We start from the raw sequence: 22,102 nt of genomic DNA on the forward strand, positions 1-22,102 counted from the left end.
CAATTCAATTGAATTTATTTGTATAGCATTTTAAACAACTGACATTTCCTCAAAGCAGCTTTACAGAAGCATAGAAACCGAAGCTACAAATTGTACAAAGCTAGCTAAAGATTGTAATTTTTAAAATTAAGTTGCTATTTATCTTTAACATCTATCCATAATGTTCAAGCCTGAGGCGACAGTGGCAGATGATATGAGGAAGAAACCTTGAGAGGAACCAGACTCAGAATGGAACCTCATCCTCATTTGGGTGACACTGGACAGTAAAAACGGTTTCTGTCAGGCTCTGTCAATCTTTGGGCCTAGGGTAAATTATATTTATGTCCTTTCTTCTTAGTAAATTTGCTCAAGTTGTGGCAGATTGGATGGAGAAGTTACCACAGTCTTTACCACAGATCCTCTATTGGATTGAGGTTTGGGGTTTTGATTCTGGAGTTTTTCACACTAGTCTGAAACAGAGCATGGGTTGACATAAAGAATTAGTAATATGAAAGCTGTCATGTGGACCAAGAAGCTCACCTCGATACAAATCTGGTTGAAATAGAATTGTGCCAAAATTCCCATGAACCAGAACCCGTACTCTGGACTGCAATTGTTCAGGAAGCAAATAAGCCTGTGTTATGTTTGAGCCAATGATAACATCTTTATTTTATGCAACACACCAGTACCAGGAGATGCAGGGGGACACTGTTGGACACAGAAGAGGTGAGATGCCTTGGGTTTTAACTCTGTCATGAAAGGCTGGGACTATTCCCTACCTGGACACTAGGGGGCATTCTGGCAGTTTTTGTCTTATGCCTTGTTTTTTTGAGTATCACCTGTGTTTGCCCCACCCTATCCTTAATCCGTTCCCACCTCTGCACACCTATTCCTTGTGTTTCAATGATTGTTCTACTTATTTATACCAGTTGTCTTGGGTATTGTCTTTTTGCTGAATCCTTGTCTCTTGTTTGTTCTCTTTGTTTACTTCTGTTTCTGGGTTCCTTTGTTTCCCCCTTTATTTTATCCCTGCATTTGGGTCTTTTTATCTGTTAAGACACCCTGTTCAAGGTCTGACAAAGTCACTGACAAGGTCAGTGTATCTTAGTGTTGTCCTACTGAGAGGTAGTGGAGACTAATGCAAAAATAGATTGATCATCTATCAAGTAGCATAAAAATGTGAGACATAAAACACTGTTTTTATTTTCATCTCCTTTAACATGTACAGGTGTCAGTGGACAGAATGTACATTTTCCGGAATGATCTCAGATATAATATATATCATGCTGTACTACAGTACACATGTTTTCCTCCTTCAATGCCATGTGTTGAAGCCTGGCATGTCATGTGTAAATATGCCATGTATAAAGTTATAAGAGAATTATCCAGTGTTTGAAGAAACATAAGCTAAGTTGGCTACATAACTACATAAATATTCCAGAGACATTTTTCAAATGTTAGCTAATTATAGCGCTACAGTTTTGATTGTGTAAGTTTATTATTTATTGTAAGTTTATTTTATCAGTCTAGACATTTGATTACTCATATTGTAGAAATTTAGTTTGGACTATTTAGGTTAGAGATTTAAAGAAGTTTTAAGTTATTGAGCCTTGAAATGCTTTGATGTTATAAGAAACTAGCATGCAGTTTTCTCTCTCTCTGTCTCTCTCTCTCTTCCTTTCTCTCTCTTCCTCTCTCTCTCTCTCTCTCTCTCTCTCTCTCTCTCTCTCTCTCTCTCTCTCTCTCTCACTTTTCTGGGCCTCTGATATCAGTAGCAGTACATAGTTCACCAAATCTAAATTGAGATGGATCATCTTTGTATCATTTTCAAATGCTTTCATAGGAATGTAAAGAACTGAAAACGAGCAAAATACATCTCAGTTCATTACAAAATGTGATAGCAGAATAAACATCACATTGATGAACAAGAGTTCCACAAATGTTTTCAACATTTTCTTTATTTGCATGTCGTCAGCTGACAAACTGAAGAACATGCAGGGATTTTTTTAAACATATATCAGAAGTATACCATTATTTCATCTGTGTTATGAAAAAATTAACAATTTTACTAATGAACTGATTTCCCCGGATAATGAAGTGTGTAATTATTATGCAAATTAGCTAATTAGCCTGTTGTAATTGAATGAGAAGTATTTTAAACACATCTGAGGGATAATAACATCACACGAATGTGCAACCATTTCTATAGTTTTCAGCTTGTGTCAGTTGAACGGTAAGCAATGAGTCTGGCACCATGTGGGGAGCCATATGCACTGTATGACCCAGACATACAAAGACAAAAAAAAACCTACTCTATAACACAAAAGTGCATGAATGAAGATGCTTTGTACATTCAAGAGAGACACTTGGCTGAAAGAAAATATAGTTTTAGAATGTCATGTCAGTGATAATAAATAAGAAAAGGATAAAAAAAAAGAAGAAGCAAAGCTCTCCCTTTGCTCCTTGTGATTAAGATTATTGTAGTTTTTTCTTCCATTAAACACAAATGTAACTTTGCAAGAAATTTCCGTCGATAACATACAGTAACAATAAATACAGCAGCCATTATGTTCTGCACCATAAACACCATCAACACTAAATCTAAACATCTAAACATATTTAATGTGCTTCATGATGAGCTTTTTCTTTGAAGTAAAGGATAGAGGAGGATAAAGAACCACACGGGGGTGTGGTCAGGTGTCCACATACTGTATTGTTGCCCATGTTTAGTCTCACATTTCATAAGCATTGTTTTAAGAATTGTCAAAATTGCACTGGTCAAACTATTAAATACTTAAGGAAGAAACAGGTGATCGTTTTAATACCATTTCAATAATAACAGTGTTTGTTGGCAGGTACTTAAATACCAGTTTGACCCCTGGATATGGATACACACGGGATGGACCGTAAACATTCCAGCCAATCTGGCAACCATGTGAGAGATCAAGCGGTAACCCAACCCTGCGCCCCGTAGCGCATCAGCATCAGCATCAGCGCGCGCGCAAGCGAGTGAGTGCGAGAGAGAGAGAGAGAGAGAGAGAGAGAGAGAGAGAGAGAGAGACACCCCCACCCCCGTCGCGCGCCCGGGTTTCTTCAATCTGGAGCATCAGATGGCAGCGCTGCATCTTTCGTCCCTAGGATTTTTCTAAGCGGTGTGAGCGCGCGACTTTTCTTTCTTTTTCCTTTCTTCCTTTGTTTTTCTTTTGTAAATCCCTTCAGCTTTATAAAGCACCGATTCCTGATCTCCCGAGGATGCACATCGTGTTAGAGACGCGCACTCTCACACTCCGTCCAGCGTCATCTCATTCCGTACGGATTAATGAATTCCCTCCGGTTACCGTGTCGTGCTCCGGGATATAAAACCTGACAAGTTGAACACTCCGTTCTCTTGAAGGTTTTGAACACGACAAGGAAACATCGCGTGCCTATGCGTCCTGTTCTATTCTCTAGGAGGAGCGATGAACGTTGCTCGGTCTGCGTGACCTCCCCACCGGAGTGCTTTGTCTCGTGGAGTAGGCGAAACGGCGCGAGCGTTACGTTGCTTCTTTTCCACACGCACGTATGCTATTTTGCCGCACAAAACAATTTGACCAACTCGAAAACAAGTCTCTTGCATTTTTACAGAACTAACCTGTCATTCCGTGTGGGAGAATAACACTGACATTTCAGGGCTCGTGAACAAACAGACTTTGGAAAGGTGTGAAAAGGGCGCACGAGCTGTTTTAACTCCACCGGCTGGATATTATTGTTGGGAGCAAACGCAGGAACGTGTGGTGAGTGATAGATATTAAGGCATGACATCAACAGGAGTGAGAGATTAAATTATTCAAGTCAGCCTGGTGATTTTGGTAGGAGTTTTGGTGTGTGGCGCAAGTCCAGTGGAGCAGCCCGGAGTTCCGGAGCATCATGGGCTGCTGCAGTGGTCGCTGTACACTGGCCTTCATCTGCGGCATGCAGCTGGTAAGTTTATTTCTCACACTAAGCAACCTTCCATACATTCCACAAGGATGCAATGAACCAACACAATTAACTCTTACAGCCTTTAATTAGTGAATCAATAAATGAACACCAGCCAGGCTTTAAACACACAAACACAGCTTGTTAATTCAACCCAACACTCTCATGGACCTGTTTTCAGAAAGTAGGCCGGTTTTAGGAACCGTGTACGGACCTTTTGGTACCAAAATCGACTTTGTCTTCTCTGCTCTGGGCTAGTGGTACCATCAAGGGGACATTTGTACCTTCTTTACCTTCTACGTCAGTGATGAGTAAAAGAAACTTTAATGATTTCTAATCCATTCCAGAATCAAACTTCAAGCTGTTTGTGACAATAAACAAACAAATACACTTGATTGAAAGGTTTAAAAGGTAATTCAATGCACACGAGCAGGAAAAATCGACAAATATCGTACAATATCGTCTTCATGTCAATATTTTCAATAGAAGATACAGCCACCTTTAGCTCTCAAAGGGAAAAAGAAAGTAAAAGCTGAAAGATATTCCCAAGGAACCTTTTGCTTTTAAATCTTAAATGTCTCAAAAACCATATTAAAGACTAAAAAAAGTTGAATGAACGATTTAGTTATAAATATAGTTACAGATTTAGGCATAAATATGTTTAAACCTACACAGAGAATGATCCAACACTTTTACATCTCAACACCAATTTTTGGATCACTTGTCATATTGTATTTAAATCTCAATATATTATCTGTTAAATATTATACAATGTGGAATTTAAGCATACAAGCTAGAGCTATTAAAATATTATGTAAGACATAATTAAGCAATATATAGTCATTTCTTTTTTCTCACACCTAAGGATATGAGCACATCTTTTATTCAAAATACGATGCATTTGCAATAATAAGATTTTTTCTGTGTGCTTTCTCAGTCATTTTGGAGTTATCTAAAGCTCTGTATATGATCGTATATGTATCTGTATATGATTTTACATAGCAAACAATTTAAAGACTGTGAAGCTGAATAGAGTTTCATTCCTTAATTCATTTATTTCTATATTTATTTTTCTATAAGAAAAAAAGGGATTTTTTTCTCAATATTGAAACTGGATCAAAGTTATTTCTATGCTTTATACTTTATACTTTCTGATTTAATACGGGTTCATTTTATAGTGTACATGGAAATTTGAGAGAAATACATGAAAGACAAACATCACTACACGTTCGTATTTGTGAATTAAAGTGTTAAATAGACTCTTACAAGGATGAATTAACACTCTCGTACGAATCCAAACGCACACAGAGTTAATTCCAGCTATGCAGGTTACTTCACTGCTGCAGGTGTTAACCTTGCCGTGTAAAATGTGGGTCATGCAAGGCCAAGGAGACATAAAACAGGCAATAAGAGAGCAATCTTAGCCAAATCTAGTCTAACACTAGGAGGTCTGTTTCTGTCTCATAGGCTGAAGCGTGCTGCTAGTGAAAAGGCGTCTGGGTTAAGCTGTTAGCCTGAGGTGACTATTATTTATGCTCATCTTGATTGGCTTTGAAACAGGCAATTAGCAGTCTGTCCGCTGAAAAGAGGTTAAGAAAAGTCCTACAGTGATGATGCATACTGTACTCTACTCTACTGTCCTGAATTGCACTCCATACTGTGCTTGAGTAAATGTTGTCTATACTAAGAATGCGTTTTTTTTTTTAATCATTTCTGGTTCCTGTTTTTTTTTACTGCAGCTTAAGCAATCGAAGTGCGATGAATATTACCGTCGCACTAAAATATGCGTTGTGTTTACCCCCCATGAGCTCGGTTCTGCTGCAGGATCGTTTATGAGCTGCAAGAGTCAGTACATTAAGCTGTACCTGATTACTTCTTTAGCAGACTCATTTGCTTTGCCTTATCTGAATGCACAAGGTAATGTATATATTCATGACTGCATTATTTTTTGGCGGTTTGAAGTGTTTAGTGAAGAGTTTAATTTGTTGGTCTTTTGTAATATATTCAATAATTTTTTTTATTTTTTGCAGTTTTACTTATTTTGGGCTCTGCATTATTTACATTAATGTTTTTAACTAGTTTGTAATGTACAGAATGTACAGTGACAAACTTATTACCAAATACTTATCTACGCGTTTACTCGAATTTATACAGGGCTTAAACGAAAAGACATTAACAAATCATTTTAAAGTTTTTTTTTTCTAAAATGACATATTTCTCCTTTAAACCTGTGAAATTGAACAATACCTTGAACGTTTTCTGATGTTCTTAATACTGAAAACTGTTAAATCATGTTTTAAATTTGTCCTGGGACTCGTAGTAGTCTCTAGTCTTTAAGCTATAAATCTGTACACATTCTCTGAAGACATTCAGCTGTTGGCAGTTTTTGTTGGACTTCATGTTAAATAACTCACCAGGTCCAGCGCTTTTTATAACTCCCCTTTTAATTTGTGTAATATGTAACTCAACAGATTTTAAAGTCGTTGGTGATTTGTTGGCAAATCCTCAGCAGAACTAAATATCGGAATACCTAAATATCGGTATCTAAAAATCTAAAAATCTCTGCAATATTCTAATCAGAACAGTTTGAGTGTAATACAAAATGTACTGCACATTAGTGCATCAATAATTGAGTAGCCTAACATTGAAGAACCACTAAACTCTGATTAAGAAGATATTTAAAGCACTGGGTTGCTGTGGACCATGCTGTGGAAGACCAGTTCACTTTGCTTGAATTTATGTTTTTTTCCTTTTAACAATTGTCTCTGGTTTAAAGGAGCAATATGTCTTTTTTCCAAGTGAAGAAAAAAATGAGTTAAATATACACAATTAATGTTTGTACGTTCATTGTGGTTACATTGTGTCTGTTCGAAGCCCTGAATAAAATCAAAGCCTGTTGTCTCACTGCACATGTAATCAGGTTCATATTTTATTCTATAGTTATTACTTGCCATCAATTTACATTATTCAGATTAGTAATTAAAAACTTCCAATCATCCATCCATCCATCCATCCATCATGCAATGCATCCTTCCATCTATTCATTCATCCATGCATCTTTCAATCCATCCATCCTTCTGTCCTTCCACCCATCCATGCATCCATCCATCCATCCATCCATCCATCCATCATGCAATGCATCCTTTCATCTATTCATTCATACATGCATCTTTCAATCCATCCATCCTTCCGTCCTTCCATCCATCCATCCACCCATCCATCCATCCATCCATCCATCCATCCATCCATCCATCCATCCGTTCTTCCATCCATCCTTCCAACCGTCCGTCCTTCCGTCCATCCATCCATCCGTCCGTCCATCCATACATCCATCGATCATTCCATCTGTCCATCCATCCATCCTTCCAACCATCCGTCTGTACTTCCCTCCATCTATCTGTCCGCCCTTCCATCCAGCCGTCATCTGTCCGCCTGTCCGTCCATTAATTCATCCATCCATCTATTTTCTGTACCATTTATCATACACAGGCTCAGATGGCACCTGGTGTCTAGCCAAGGTTGAACACATGCAGAGTTTACATGCACAAGGTGGAGGCTGGCATCAACCCCCAAAATCTGAAGGTGCAACGAAATCACCTTTATATGAGCAGCTTAATATTTTTTAAGGAAACTATATGTAATACAGGACAAAGTGGACCAGTACATTTCCAAACACCTTTGTGTCCTCTGGGAGAGACTACAGGCTCATTGTGACCCTGTTTAGGATAAACGGTAAAGAAAATGGATAGATCGATAGACTAAGCCTTTTCCATCTGGGGTGGACTGATTTTCAAGAATATCTGTTATATTATTAAAAATATCTGTTACTATACACTTGCTTGGAAATACTGAAAAGAAGATTGTAGGTATATTTAACATATGATGATGATCATCACAGGCCTATATTTAATACTATACAACATTGCAGACTGCACCTTTAAGTGTATTTGTATTCAAGTTTTATGGATAAATAGAGCATCATGCTCAGCATCTTGTACCATAGTGCTGCTGAGATCTTAATTCTGATTGGTCAGAAATTTCTATATTAATGATCTTCAGGATGAAGAGATTTTTGTCTTATTAACTTCACGTGAGAGAAAAAAGAGCTATTTTTAAGGGAACAACTGATAATCGCTGCTATATATTTCATTAAGTGTAATCATAAGTTCATAAAAAGTATGATATGTTGTTTTTTACAAATTGTTTAATAATAACTCAGCAGAACTGGCACTGGTGCTGTTGATTATATTCCTGTAACAGTAGGTTCTGTTGTGGGTTTTTTTTTTCATTACATAACACACTGTCTGGCCTCCTGTATGCTGACTCACCAGAGTGGGCACTGATGGTCTGGCTGTGCCCAGCTGGCATGCTGAATCAGGTCTATGTGATGTGATGGGTCATTTGACATTAAACAAAGCTCGTTTAAGCTAACGAGCTGACTATTTTGCCCTTTAATTTATTCAGATTGTGCAAGGTGATCTCATCACCTGGAAGAGGTTCAGTAAAGCTTACAGTGCCTTTTCTGCTCGTTGGCAGCGAGCTGCCAAGAAATTAGCGCTAGTCATCTTTGCTGGGTGCAAAGCTAAAAGCGAATCTAAAAGTGCGGTAATCTGCCTTACTGTTAATGTATGAACACACACATACACACACACATCTTTTAGAAATGACAACCAACAATTATCAATGTAATCATAATTGAGTAATCATAACTGAGTCCTTAGTTATTAGATGGTTTGTCTGGTCCCTTCAATATGGCTTATCAGTAGCTGAAACATCAAAACCTTGAATCCAATGAACGTGTTAAAAAGCTCCTATAAGACACATAAATAGATAAAAATGCTTATATAAATCAGATAAAGCAACGTACAGCTGACACAAATACATCCAAAAAAAGTTCTCTTGGTCCATATAAAGTTTGATATCTATTATACAACTGCACCTGCTTTATCAAATTATTATATACTTCATAGCATTTGATATTATTTATATTTTATGTATCTCGGAAATGTCCGTCTGGGTTTTCTCTAGGTTTTCAGGTTTCTCCTCCCAAAACATGCTACCAGGTGTAGGTGTAAGCATCTTGGCTGTAGATGAATTGTATGGACTGGTTTTCCATTCAGCAGTTATTCCTGCCCATTACCCAGTGACCCTGGGATAGGCTGTGGATCAACTGTGACCCTGACCAGGTTAAAGCATGCTTTGATATTAAAGATAATAGCACCACCTCTGATAATAGCACCACCTCTGCTAGAATAAAGCTGGTCAGTTTTATATCTCTTACTCGACAGCAACAAATGCGATGAGGAAAAAGGGTTGCTTTTCAGTCTTTAATATAACAATTCTAATTTTTCTTATGGACAGCAGAGGGCTTTAAATATGTGGCCAGACATCTTATGAACATGATGCACATTCTTTCATTTTTGAAATATGTTTTTTGGGAAAATAATTTGATAGGAATCCTTAGCAACCTCACTACACTTTCTTCTTGACTTGCTATTTGTTGAGATAACTATATTGTATGCTACTCATTTAAATGTATAATTATTATTATTATTATTATTATTATTATTATTATTATTATTATTATTATTATTATAGTAAATCTCTCTTAATTCCAAATTATTTCATCCATGGTAGGTGTGTTAATCATGGTCTGCTTTGAGACTAGCATGTTATTGCTCCTGATTACTACTTCCTGTTCTTTTGTACATCATTTGTTCTCAGGTCAGCACATCAGTAAATCTTGCAGCATTTTTAGCACTGAGAGTTATTTTAAAAGCCATATTGAGAAATATACTTAAACCACCATGTAATTTTATCCCCGTTGTTGTGTTATGCCACAACAGCGCATGTGTTCACATTCCGGTTTGCGTTGCCATATTGTGATGTTGCGTGTTCGTACACGTACTGGACTTTCTCTTTGTCAAATGAGCTAAGCTTGAGCATGGCCGAGTCGAGCCAAGAAAGGAAAATACACAGAAGTTATTCCCTGCAGTCCATTAGCAGCTCATCAGACTCACTGAACTGAAATATAAAGCAGCGCATGAACTTTCCACCTTATTGATTGAGTTTAATGAAAAGTTAGTTACCGTTGTTTCAGTAAGAGCAGCTATAGAAATGAATTCGCTGAGCTAATGTATACGGCTATAATGTATGCAGCATTAGCGCAGAGGCTACTGTTATCTGATGCTAATCATAGCTTCCTCTGGTTTAGGTCAGACTTGTATTTCTAAGGATATTTTAGATACTTGAAGGCCATAAATACAAATAAATATATAAAGTTTATATATTATAACTATATACAGTAAAGAATAAATAAATCAATTATATTTAAATACCACACAAACACACACACTTACCGAGATGTATACAGATGTATTTTGTGTATTATTTAAAAGTTTCTATATATTATATGTATATGTATTAGAGCAATTATTAAAACGGCATCGTATTACCTAGTCTAGTCTTTGCAGTTACCTGGTTACTGAACTTTTTTTTTACTGATTTTAACAAATTTGATAGATTTTAACATTGTCCATACTACAATTCTACATTTGAAAAATCACAAGTATCAAATATTGATGGATAGTCAGGGCTTTGATATGAAAAGTGAGAAAATATGATGAGGTCATTCCTGTAAGAGCCAATATTATAAATTATACTCTAAATAATTTGATTGGTTGAGTGGCATTCCAAGGCTGCTTTGTATTATTAGTTAGTAAAACTGCACTGGGATGTGTAGTGGAAATTTTCACTGTGACTAGAGTTTGCAGTTGTTTTCCTAAAACAGCTTCCAGCAGATCGTTACACTGTGGGATTTTTACCAATTTCACCAGAAGCCTCTTTAGCAGGAATGTACAATGAAGTGTGGGTTAGCTAGCCAGCTAGCCCATGTGCTGTAAAGTGAGTGAAGCTTCTTCAGGAGCAAAAATCAAAAGAACCTTCGGTCATATTGTGTCTAAAATTTCACTTACCTGACATGTTGTATAATAGCAATACTCTGAAATTCAGCATGACCGCATACTACGGAAGTGTGATGTTGCTTAAATTCACAAGCTGCATGAAAATAAGTAACCATAATGACCTCACCGTTAAAAAAATTCCATATAAAAACCTAGACACTATATTTGCATGCTCTTTCTGTAAATAAAGCCAAAGAATTATATTGTGCTGGATACTTAATAGGTGCACAGATAGTGCCAACATGCTATAATTTAAAATGCCAAATAAATCATTGTTCCAGCATATCCGAATGCTGCATTTCTGGCATAGAGACAAGTTACAAATGAGCTCAAGAAGTAGTGACTTATATAAGTAGTCTAAATAATGTGGAAAATTCTCAACACCAACTTAGGCATTTCAGAAAACCAGCCAAATTATTGCAATGCTAAGAAAAGCTCACCTAACAATAGTGTAAAGCACTTTGGACGTACCACCGGAGCCCTGTGTCCATGATAACAAAAATATGAGAGGTGTTTGTGTGAGGAAAATTGATGTGTATGTGTGTATAAAGAAAAATAACATCTGCCTGGGAGGAAGCTAAAGAGACCGTAAAACCTTGGATACACTATATGACTTTTTAATATTTCTAAGGGATAATGAAAAAGCTCAGCATTGCACACTCACTGACTGATTTACGCATGAGTGTGTGTTCTTGATTTTTTTATGGCAAATTGAGGGATAATGCATTATCCAACTGGTGACTTGATGATGAACTGAGCTGAACACACAAGACTCAGATAAAAATGGCAGCTTTATTATAGTGCCAATGGCATTCATTTTGAGTGACCGGCTTTCTTTTAAGTCAGGGCTCCTGAATCTATCCTAGGTGTGAAATGAGAATACACCTTAGATAGAAATCCAGTCCATTTTAAGGTAACCAGTCTACATACTTGTGAAGGAATTTTATGAAGAGAACATGCAAAACACACAGCCAGTAACCTGATCTCGGGATCAAACCCCAGACCCTCAAAGCTCAGGGTCTGGGGTTTGATCCCGAGATCAGACTAAAATCTATTATTATTGGCACTATACCCATTATTGCGAGATTGTGGGTGGGAAGAAGTGTTGTACAAACATGTTATAGAGCATTCATGTACCTTCCTTGTTCATTCATCTTCAATAACCACTTGGCCAGACTTGTCAGGTATTGACACCCTACCCCCAGAATACTGGGTGGGAGGCAGGTCTACATCTCGGATGGATAGTAATTTAGGGGTAAACTATTTGGGAAGTCAGAGAACCCTGTCCTGTAGGATCCAGAGGAAACCTACACAAACACATGCAGGAAATTCAAGCATGGATATTTATATCAGTTCAGACTGCATTTTTTGGCAGGCTGGAACAATGTGATCATTTCTAAAGTTGGAACAAACAACTTAGAAAGACTTGCTTTGACTGAATTGAGATGAGAAAAGCACATTTTGTTCCCAATGGTGATGCCTGCTTTGTGTTTTGAGCTTTTCATCACCATAGAGAGACAGAGAGATCTGTCAAGGTTTATAGTTCAATCAGATTTATTTCTTAAGGTTCAGGAGTGCCATAAAGATAAGGAAGATAGAGACAGTTCCAGGCATCATGAGTAGATGACAGAGGTTTATGGCTGGAGATATAGAAAAGGAGATATACCTTTGGGAAAAAAAGGTTACCTTAAGGGATAAAATTGATGGTTCATGGGAAGTAGGGATGAAGATTATGGTGGCACAAGGCACTAGGAACATGGGATACAAGGAAGAGATGTCAGTCCGTTGCAGGGCATTACTCACAACAATACTCAAACTTCTTTACATGGAATTTCAGAATTACCGGTCAACATCCTGGCATGTATTTTAGAAGTGGGATGAAACCAGAGAACAAGGCAACGCGGCTCAATTAAATAATACAAATCATCATGACACATGAGGGACAGGTGTGCAGAGGCGGGGAGGAAAAGACAAGGGCGTGGAGAGTGGCCGAGCGACGTCCACAGCCGAACAGGAGGGCCGAGCGACGTCCACAGCCGAACAGGAGGGCCGAGCGACGTCCACAGCCGAACAGGAGGGCCGAGCGACGTCCACAGCCGAACAGGAGGGCCCGAGCGACGGCCACAGCCGAACAGGAGGGCCCGAGCGACGGCCACAGCTGAACAGGAGGGCCCGAGCACAGCCCCCGACACACCGCAGCCAGACCCACGTCTCGGGAACCAGGAAAAGGGGAGGGAGGGCAGGGAAAAAAAAAATCCTCCACAAAACAGAAAAAAAAAACCCCAGAAAAAATCCAAGGGCAAAACACGGGCCTGCAACACCCCCCGCGGACAGGAAGTGAGGCGCCGTCCCCCACGGAAACCGGAAGTGAAGCGACGCCCCCCGCCGAACAGGTGTGGGGCGATGTCACAGGACACAGAAAAAACAAAACTCGGGCTGGTGACATGGCCCGCAACCAGGAAGTGAGGCAGCGCCCTCCGCGGAGAAACCGGAAGCGGAGCAGCGTCCCCCACCGAAAAAATGCGGACCGATGTCACCAAAACCCACGAAGTCCAGGGGGAAAAAAAATCCAATAAGAAAAAAAAATGCTCCCAAAATCGGCCGGTCCAGGCTGCAGCTGTCCTGCTGGGTCCTGATCTGGCGGAATCCTTCTGTCACGGATGCGGGGGTAAAAATGGAACCAAATGCAGGACAGCTTAACAAAAACAGGGTTTATTAACTAAAGGAAAACGAAACAGGACAAAGACAACAAACGTAGACAACAGCAGACAAGGACAACAGAGGATTCCGCGCTGCACAAGGCAACGCGGCTCAATTAAATAACACAAATCATCATGACACATGAGTCACAGGTGTGCAGAGGCGGGGAGGAAAAGACAAGGGCGGGGCAGACATGTGCACAAGGAACATAAACAAAAGGCACATGGCCAAAGTCCAGGCAGAGTCCTGACATTCTTGGTGTAGTGTACAATAAATCTACCTAAGTGCAAACCAAAGTTTCTCTTACAAATAGTATAGCTACCCTATCTCTAAAAGGCTTGATGGCATAGTGCATTGAGGACCTACATGGTCCTATGCTTCTTTAATTTATAGCATTTCTCATGACTTATATTGTGAGAAAGTACATGAATCTGTCAGGGATTCCAGAATTGGTGCCAACTACTGCCTCTGTCTATTCTAGAAATTCTCTGAGATTGTTCTAGAGAATGTCTCTGAGATTATTCTAGAGACTTTTTATAGTAATATAAGTTACAGCCCAAGATCTGTTTGCCTCCAAGTTAAATTCAGTCTGCAGTCCCATGCCTATAGATTTGTCACAGATCTATAGCACATTTGATCATTTTGCAGCTCTAAGCTAATTAGACTTTGAAATTCGATGCTGCTAACCCTTTAATGAAGACCACTGTGCAGTCCTCACTTAATTGAATTGGCATTTAGCAAAGTGTACAGTACAGTGGATAATACCTTTTCTCCTCTAGCAGGGTCTGAATAATCCTTACCCTTGTTTAGCCTAAAATACACACGGATTGAGTGTTTAGCATGAAGAACCCAACGGATCTGGGACTCATTATCAAATGCATCTCATTAGCATGTGTCCGCTTACCTCTCTCCTTTATATAATATAGCTCAGCTAAAAGAAAATGCATTATTTTGTCCTTACTCAAATAAAGTTTATAGTTGAGACTTGTTTAACGTAGCTAACATTTAGCATAGAGTAAAAAAAGCATGTGTAAACCATTCCACACTTGCCTTAAAAGAAATAAAATGACAAGTGTGAAATACTTGTAAAGAAAGTACTGTATCTAATACAGTTGGGAAAAATATCTCCTTCATAGCTAAGTGCTGAGGAGAAAGTGATTTAGTTTTAAGATGGCCACTATACTCTCTGTACTCTGTTTCTTCTCTGATATGCTAAGCAACAAAATTTGCTATAATTTTCATGAATAATAGTGTATCATAGAGTGCCACATCCAAATAAGCAAGTTTGTCTTTCAGTTTGTATGATTCTAAGCTTTTAGCTAGCTACAGTATTAGGATTCCCTTCCCTTTTAGCTACTAGCAGACCCTTTTAGCTACTAGCAGACTAAAGCAGTAAGCCTCAGGAACAGAACATGTCTCATTTGATCATTTATTTTGTGGTAGAAATGGTATGAATTGCCTTATTGACCACATAGGACAGAAAACATATTACTAAATGTCAGATATGATAAATTATGAGAGTATAACATTTTTCATGGAAGCTAACTAAGTAAAACCATATACTTATTTATAATGGTATAATGCATTATTGTGGGTTTTTTTGTTTGTTTTTTCAGGCTCAGTCAACTTAGAGCAGTCTGCAAAATCAAATTATTCTTGGCCTTTCATAACCGAGAGAAAATCAGCCATGCCTTTATATAACTCCTGTAACTCTTGATTACTTAAATCCCTGAACAGAGGTGACAGTCTCTAAGTCTTGATTACGAAATATGAAATGCCCTTGCTAGAAAACTGAGATGCCGCAAAACGTGTATTATAGCCTCACTTGCGTGTTATTTGTTATTTAAAGATGAATGTATTCTTATATTTAATTAATGTTGTCTTTAGCTCTCATGGGATTGAGGTTATAGTAAAGGATAAGGACATTCAATGAGTGAATGCTATCATTTTTTTAGAAAATTGCATTGAAGTTTGAACTTTAGTCATAACCTATTGACTTCTGGCGCAATCTATCATCAAATGAAATGATTTGGGGCAAGTTTCCATGAACACACCAGGGACAAACTATCATCACATATCAGTTTATACTGTAGTCAAGTCCCTTAGTGTGTTAATTTGCTTTACAGATAAAATAAAACATAAAGGTTCTGTTTACACTGGTTATTTTATGTGTTTTGTTTAGAAAGTTTGCAGGTTAACAGGAAGTAAAAATATAGATGCAAATGCATGAAGTTTCTTATGAGATGTTATACAGATTTTATAGTGTATGTTATAAAAATACTTCATACGTCAGTCATACTGCAAACAAAATAAATAAATAAAATAATAATAATAATAATTATTATTATTATTATTATTATTATTATTTAATTGGAAATTCTATGAAATTTACAATTTGTCAAAGTAAATATATTTTGTAGAAAACAGAGGAACAACACAAGAAGCCGTCATGTCTTATAAGCTGAATTTAATATTAAGATGCACAATAGACAAAGGGGCATATATTTTTATCTAATTTTATAAACTTCAGTTCAATTTTATTTATTTGTTTAGTGCTTTTAACAATTGCCATTGTTTTAAGGCAATTTTAAAGAAGCATAGAAACAGAATAAAAATGAAAAATAAGTTTTAAATGAACTTACTATATATCTCTAAAATCAATCTCATATAAACAAGCTTGAGGTGATGGTGGCAAGTAACTGTGAGAGGAACCAGACTCAGAAGGGAACCTTATACTCATTTGGGTGACAGTGGACAATAAATAAAGGAATTGTGCAACCAAGAGCTCCTGAAGAACTAATAGGTCAGGGTTCAGGTCAGGCCAAAGGCTTTAAATGTTAACTAATGACACAACTCATCAAGTCATTGGGAAGTCGTGGCCTAATGGTTAGAGAGTTTGATTCCTAACCCTAAGGTTGTGGGTTCGAGTCTGGGGCTGGCCATGACTGAGGTGCCCTTGAGCAATGCACCGAACCCCCCCCAACTGCTCTGGCACCGCAGAATAAATGGCTGCGGTGTGAAGTGTGTGTGTGTGTTCACTGCTGTGTATGTGCAATTTGGATGGGTTAAATGTGGAGAACGAATTCTGAGTATGGGTCAACTTACTTAGCCATATGGCACGCCACTCACTCACTTATCAAGTTAGGATTAAGGGCCTTGCTTAATGTCCCAGCAGTGTCAGCTTGGTGGACCTGCGATTTGAGCTCACAACCTTCTGAGAAGTATGAGGTATCTGAGGTAGTGCTGGCCATTTTGCGAAAGTCTTCTTGTTTCTTACCAGAAAGCTGCCTTTTTTTCTTTTAAAGCCTTAAACACAAAAAGTGGGAACAAGCATTTCTGGCTCTAATGGATACAAACTGCAGATATTTGAGTCAGTGAGGAACCGGAGGTCACTGAATAATCTGCTGTCCATCATGGACAATCTGTCTCACCCACTCTACAACACAATATGGAGGCAGTGGAGCTCATATTCCAAAAGACACATTCAGATTCATTGTCCCAGAGAAGGTTACAGGAAGTCATTCTTTCCATTCGCAATAGCATTATAGAACAGCTCACCTGTGGGTTACAGGTCTGAACAATTTCACGTTGTACTGCTACAACAATTAACATCATTATATTCTAGAGTCTCAAAGTTCTTCATATTCATTATCTACTGGCAGGTTGTACGTGTACTGTGACGTAAAAATACAAATATATGTATCTGTCAGTGACACGGGGATAAAAACAGACCCAAATGCAGGATAACTTAAAGAAAACAGGTTTTAATAACTAAAAAAACACGAAACAGAGACACAGACCAGCGACAGGACAAAACAGAAGACAACAGGGGATTCGACACTGCACAAGGCAACGCGGCTCAAATAAATAGACAAGACAATCAGAAACATGAGGAACACGTGTGCAGAAGCTGGCAGGAAGAGACAAGGGCGGGGCAGACACGTGAACACAGAACATAAACAAATGCACGTGGCCAAAGTCCGGGCTGAGTACTCCCAATATCTGTATATGCCTATATATTGAGGGAAAGTGGTTGATCACCAGTGTGGGCAATTGGTAGTTTAGTGGTTAAGCCATCATATTACTGAATGGAAGGTTGTGAGTTTGAGTCCCAGGGCCTTCAAGCTGCCAACCATGAGCAAGGTCCTTAACCCTCAATTGCTCAGCCGTATAATGGAGAAGTTGCTCTGGATAAGGGTGTCTGCCAAATGTTTAATTTACCTTATGTTTTTTTCTTACTATCTTGTTTTTGTTAACATTTCACAACATTAAACGTAACTATAAACCCAAGGTTGCTATTGAAAAATAATCAAATTTGTTTCAGGCTAATTCACATTACTGCTAATCCATCATTTGCATTTTAACGGCTTCCCCTTCTATAAAAAATGATCAATTACTATTATTTATTGTGAATTCTTTTCCATGTAGTCACTAGATTCACAAGCTTTGGTTTGTACATATGAGAAAACGAAAGGTTTAGGGCTTGTTTGAGCTTGAACATTGAAACATTGGCTAGAAATCTGTTTCCCCAAAATCTTTCAAAATCCTAGATGGAAAATCTAGTGAAAGATATGAATTTTATTTCTGTATTTTCACACATATTGCAGTATAACAGCTAGCATGACTTTGCCTGAGGTCTGCCATACAGTTTTTGTCAAGGTCACAGATGCAATTATTCTTTTTCTGTTTATCAAAATCTGGCCCCATGTACAAAAGAACTCTATTAAATTTGAGAAAGTTTTGAAAGTAAACATGATATTTTTTATTTGTTTTTTTTGCTGATGGCTTTACCCATCATACCAGTCTCCTGGAAAAGGTTACAGCACGGTGCATTTAATTTAAAACCGTTTGAAATTGCTCTGAATTTGTGCCAAGGTTTTAATGTACCCATAGCGAGAAATCATTTAAATACTTATTTGTTTGCACTATTCTATCCTGATGTAGAATTTCTTAACTTGTCTTCGAAGAAAAAAAATAAAAATTAAAAAAAAATAAATAAATTAGCAGTGTGTCACAACCAGGAAGGAGGAAGACAGACCTGTACGCAGGATAGCTTCAAATGAATGGGGTTTAATAAATAATAAAGACAAAACAGTAAAAAGAAGATAACTAAACAATACAACGGACGAGGAAATAATAAGGTAACACATTCAACTAATGATTCCGCACCGCCATCGGCAACGCAGCTCAGTTAAATACACATGACAATAATTGACAATAAGGAACAGGTGTGTGGACACAGGGAGGAGTGAACGAAGGCAGGGCAGACACATGTGACACGGAACAACAACAACAACAACAACAACAACTGCACATGGCCAAAAGTCCGGGCTGATTCCTGACACAGTGGTGGTTAAAGTGGTTAAGGCTTTGGCTTAAGGCTTTGTTCTGAGAGTTGTGGTCACCCATCAACACCTCCACCACCCTCTCCTTCACCCTCAGCACATTACCAAAACCTCCAAAATCTTTCATCAGTGTCATGACTGATATTTTGCACTTGTGTCTATTTTATGCTTTATTAGAAGTTAAACTGCATACAATACAGGAGATAAAATTCAATTCATTATTGAATTGAATTATTATTATTCAATTCAAAATTCAATTGCATTTATAAACATGTACAATAGATGCTGTATTGTCAGAAAGTATTGTAGTGTTACACAAATCTAAATGTTGATTAAATTATTAATAAGAAAACCAGCAGTGACAGAAGTGTTGGCTCCAACAGTTATGGTGCTTGTTTGTTGATTGGAATGTTGAGGGTTCAAGCTCCAGCACTTCCAACCTGCCACTGTTGGTTCCTTGAGTGAGGTCCTTAACCCTCTGTGCTCCAGGGGTGCTGCATCATGGTTGACCCTGCGTTCTGACCCCAACCAGCAAAGATGGGATAAGTAAAGAAAGAATTTCACTGTAACGAAAATGTGGTGATAATAAAAGGCTTCTTTTCTATTGAAGTCAAAGTTTGAATGGTGTTAATGGTGTGCATGTGAAAGAGTGTGCGTCTTCAAGGTTGAGCAAAGACTGCACTTAATGCATGCTGGGAGATGACGGTAAATAGCAGCATGACCGAGGGAGGATGACAGAGAGCTGCCTGTCAGCCAGCACAAGTCCTTGACATTTGGCAAGCAAAATGAATCACCTTTCATACATGGCCACCCAGACCTGAAAAGACAGAGAGATTTAATACCTCTTCACACATTATAAATCACTCCTGGCTTAACAAGACCAATAAATACAAGTGCAGTAAAGGCGCTTTGAAGGGTGACTTTGCTTTTGTATGCTTGTACACCTTGCTTTCTGGCTGTAAGAACATATTAACCTTTTCTCTCAAGTCTTACAGTCAGCATATTGGACCGGAGGGTTCGGTGAGGTTGGATTACTTGTGCTTTTTATTTTACATCTAGGTTCTTGGTACATTCACTTTTGTGTGCGGTGTAAATCCCGACAGAAGACAGTACCTTTACCTGCCCTTTAATAATCAGATTATCAGATTACTCGGATGCTCGTGTAAAATTTGTTATCTGAAATCCAGATCACTATTTTAGACCACGCATCACGTAATAAACATCTTGATATGTGTGCACTGTGTGATATGATACACAAACATGGGATTTTGTTATTTTTGGTGTCTTGTAACATGACAAACTGCATTTTATTTGGCTTATTAACTTAAATAGAGAAAAATGAGTTCGTTAATACCAAACATCCACACAAGAAAACATGAATATTTTGATGGTTGTCAAGGATCTTCGAGATTTCAAATCTCTCTCTCTCTCTCTCTCTCTCTCTCTCTCTCTCTCTCTCTCTCTCTCTCTTTCGTCATACACACGTGACAAGGAGCTACGCATCAATTTCAATGACGTATAATTTTTTTCTTACATTTTACTCCGCTTTTCTTTTTACACCCCCGCTGTAATCACGTTAAGCCGATTTTCAGACTTTAGAACAATAATCAAGTTACACAGCACATGCATAATGTTTGTCTTATATATATTGCTGTTTTTCTTTTTTATAAGCCATCCCTTTCGAGGTAATTGCACTTCAACTTCAACCAAAGAGCAAGAAATTTGAGATATTGCTTTAAAATAATGCTTTCTCCCTCTCTTGTTCTTAGATGAATATATAAATGTTTGCCTAATCCAAACGGAACTACAACGTTGATGTTCTTCACACAAACATTTATACGTTCATCATCTGTAAAGGTGTTCCTGGCACAGCTCGTTAGTATGTAGTGATGCTTACAAAACTCCATAAAAGTTCATGTATCCAGACTGCTAGCAGCACAGACTGAACAATTATGGTGCAGAAGTGAAAGTTATTTTGACTAATTATTGTGAAGATAATAATGATTAATAATATGTAATATTCATACTAATAATAATAAGTCAGGACTGAATCTTTTGTGAGGCATTTGTTAGGACTGAGGCATTTGTGTACAACTTACAGCTACACATAGATACACCATTACTTTAGAGAGAGAGACAGACAGACAGACAGACAGACAGACAGACAGACAGACAGACAGATAGATAGATAGATAGATAGATAGATAGATAGATAGATAGATAGATAGATTTTTTTTTTGTTGCAAAATTGTCCTTGATGGCACTCTTAGCCTCTTTCTAATGAACTAACATGAGGATGTGTTTTTGATAGAGACCCCAAAGCAACTCTCAAAGCAGCCAAACTGTTTTAAGATTTATACAACTGCACAGAGAGAAGTATGAGTCGCTCTGGATGAGGGAAGCTCCGAAATGCGGTAAATGAATGAATGAAATGAACACCGGATATATGTGTCTTCTAAACCATGTAAACGTAATAAAATAAGGTATTTTGAGGAGGGCAGGCTCTGTGGTTGGAACTGAGCTGGACACACTGGTGACAGTATCAGAGAGAAGGACCCTTGACAGACTGCCCTCTATCCTGGACAACACACACCACCGTCTGTACAGTATATTCACCAGGTAGAGGAGTGTGTTCAGTGGCACACTGCTGTCTCGGTCAGACTCTACTACAAGACTGAGGGACTCTTTTGTCCCCCTGGACATTAGACTTTACAATATCTCTCAGGTACAACAGGGTGGAAATACACTGAGGAGTGACTCAGTATCTTAGTTTTTCATCTCTATGTACTTGTCTGTACTTGCTGCTACTGGACTTTAAATTAATTGCTTTAAATTATATCTAATTGCCATAATAAATTCAAATTTGCTGCTACTGGACTCTAAAAAAATAAATAATAAAAAAAAGAAAGAACTAATTTTCACATGTTTTAGTGGTTGCTACTGAATGCTTGAATTTCCATCTATCCATTATTATCTATCTATCTATCTATCTATCTATCTATCTATCTATCTATCTATCTATCTATCTATCTATCTGAACTCCATTTATATTAAATATACTATTTAAAATTTCTATGCAAATGATATGGTTTGAAGAGTGAGGTCTAATTACTTATCACTTATTAGTATTTTTTCATGATTACTCAATTTTCATGTAAA

At 37.9% G+C, this 22,102-nt stretch overlaps 1 protein-coding gene across 3 annotated transcripts in view; it reads left to right on the forward strand.

Annotated features, from left to right (window-relative positions):
* Nucleotides 1-3,099: 3,099 nt before the first annotated feature.
* nkain2 (sodium/potassium transporting ATPase interacting 2) overlaps nt 3,100-22,102 on the forward strand; it is a 193,055-nt gene continuing 174,052 nt past the window's right edge. For 2 of the 3 annotated variants that reach the window (XM_060864967.1, XM_060864969.1), the window contains exons 1-2: nt 3,100-3,752; nt 3,832-3,939. In XM_060864967.1, coding sequence (XP_060720950.1) covers nt 3,886-3,939 — 54 coding nt within the window. In that variant the 5' untranslated portion in view covers nt 3,100-3,752; nt 3,832-3,885. Of the gene's footprint in view, nt 3,940-22,102 lie in introns of all 3 variants that reach the window. The other variant, XM_060864968.1, reaches the window with a different exon arrangement.

This window comes from Tachysurus vachellii, chromosome 3, assembly GCF_030014155.1.
Source record: "Tachysurus vachellii isolate PV-2020 chromosome 3, HZAU_Pvac_v1, whole genome shotgun sequence".
NCBI classification, from domain to species: domain Eukaryota; kingdom Metazoa; phylum Chordata; class Actinopteri; order Siluriformes; family Bagridae; genus Tachysurus; species Tachysurus vachellii.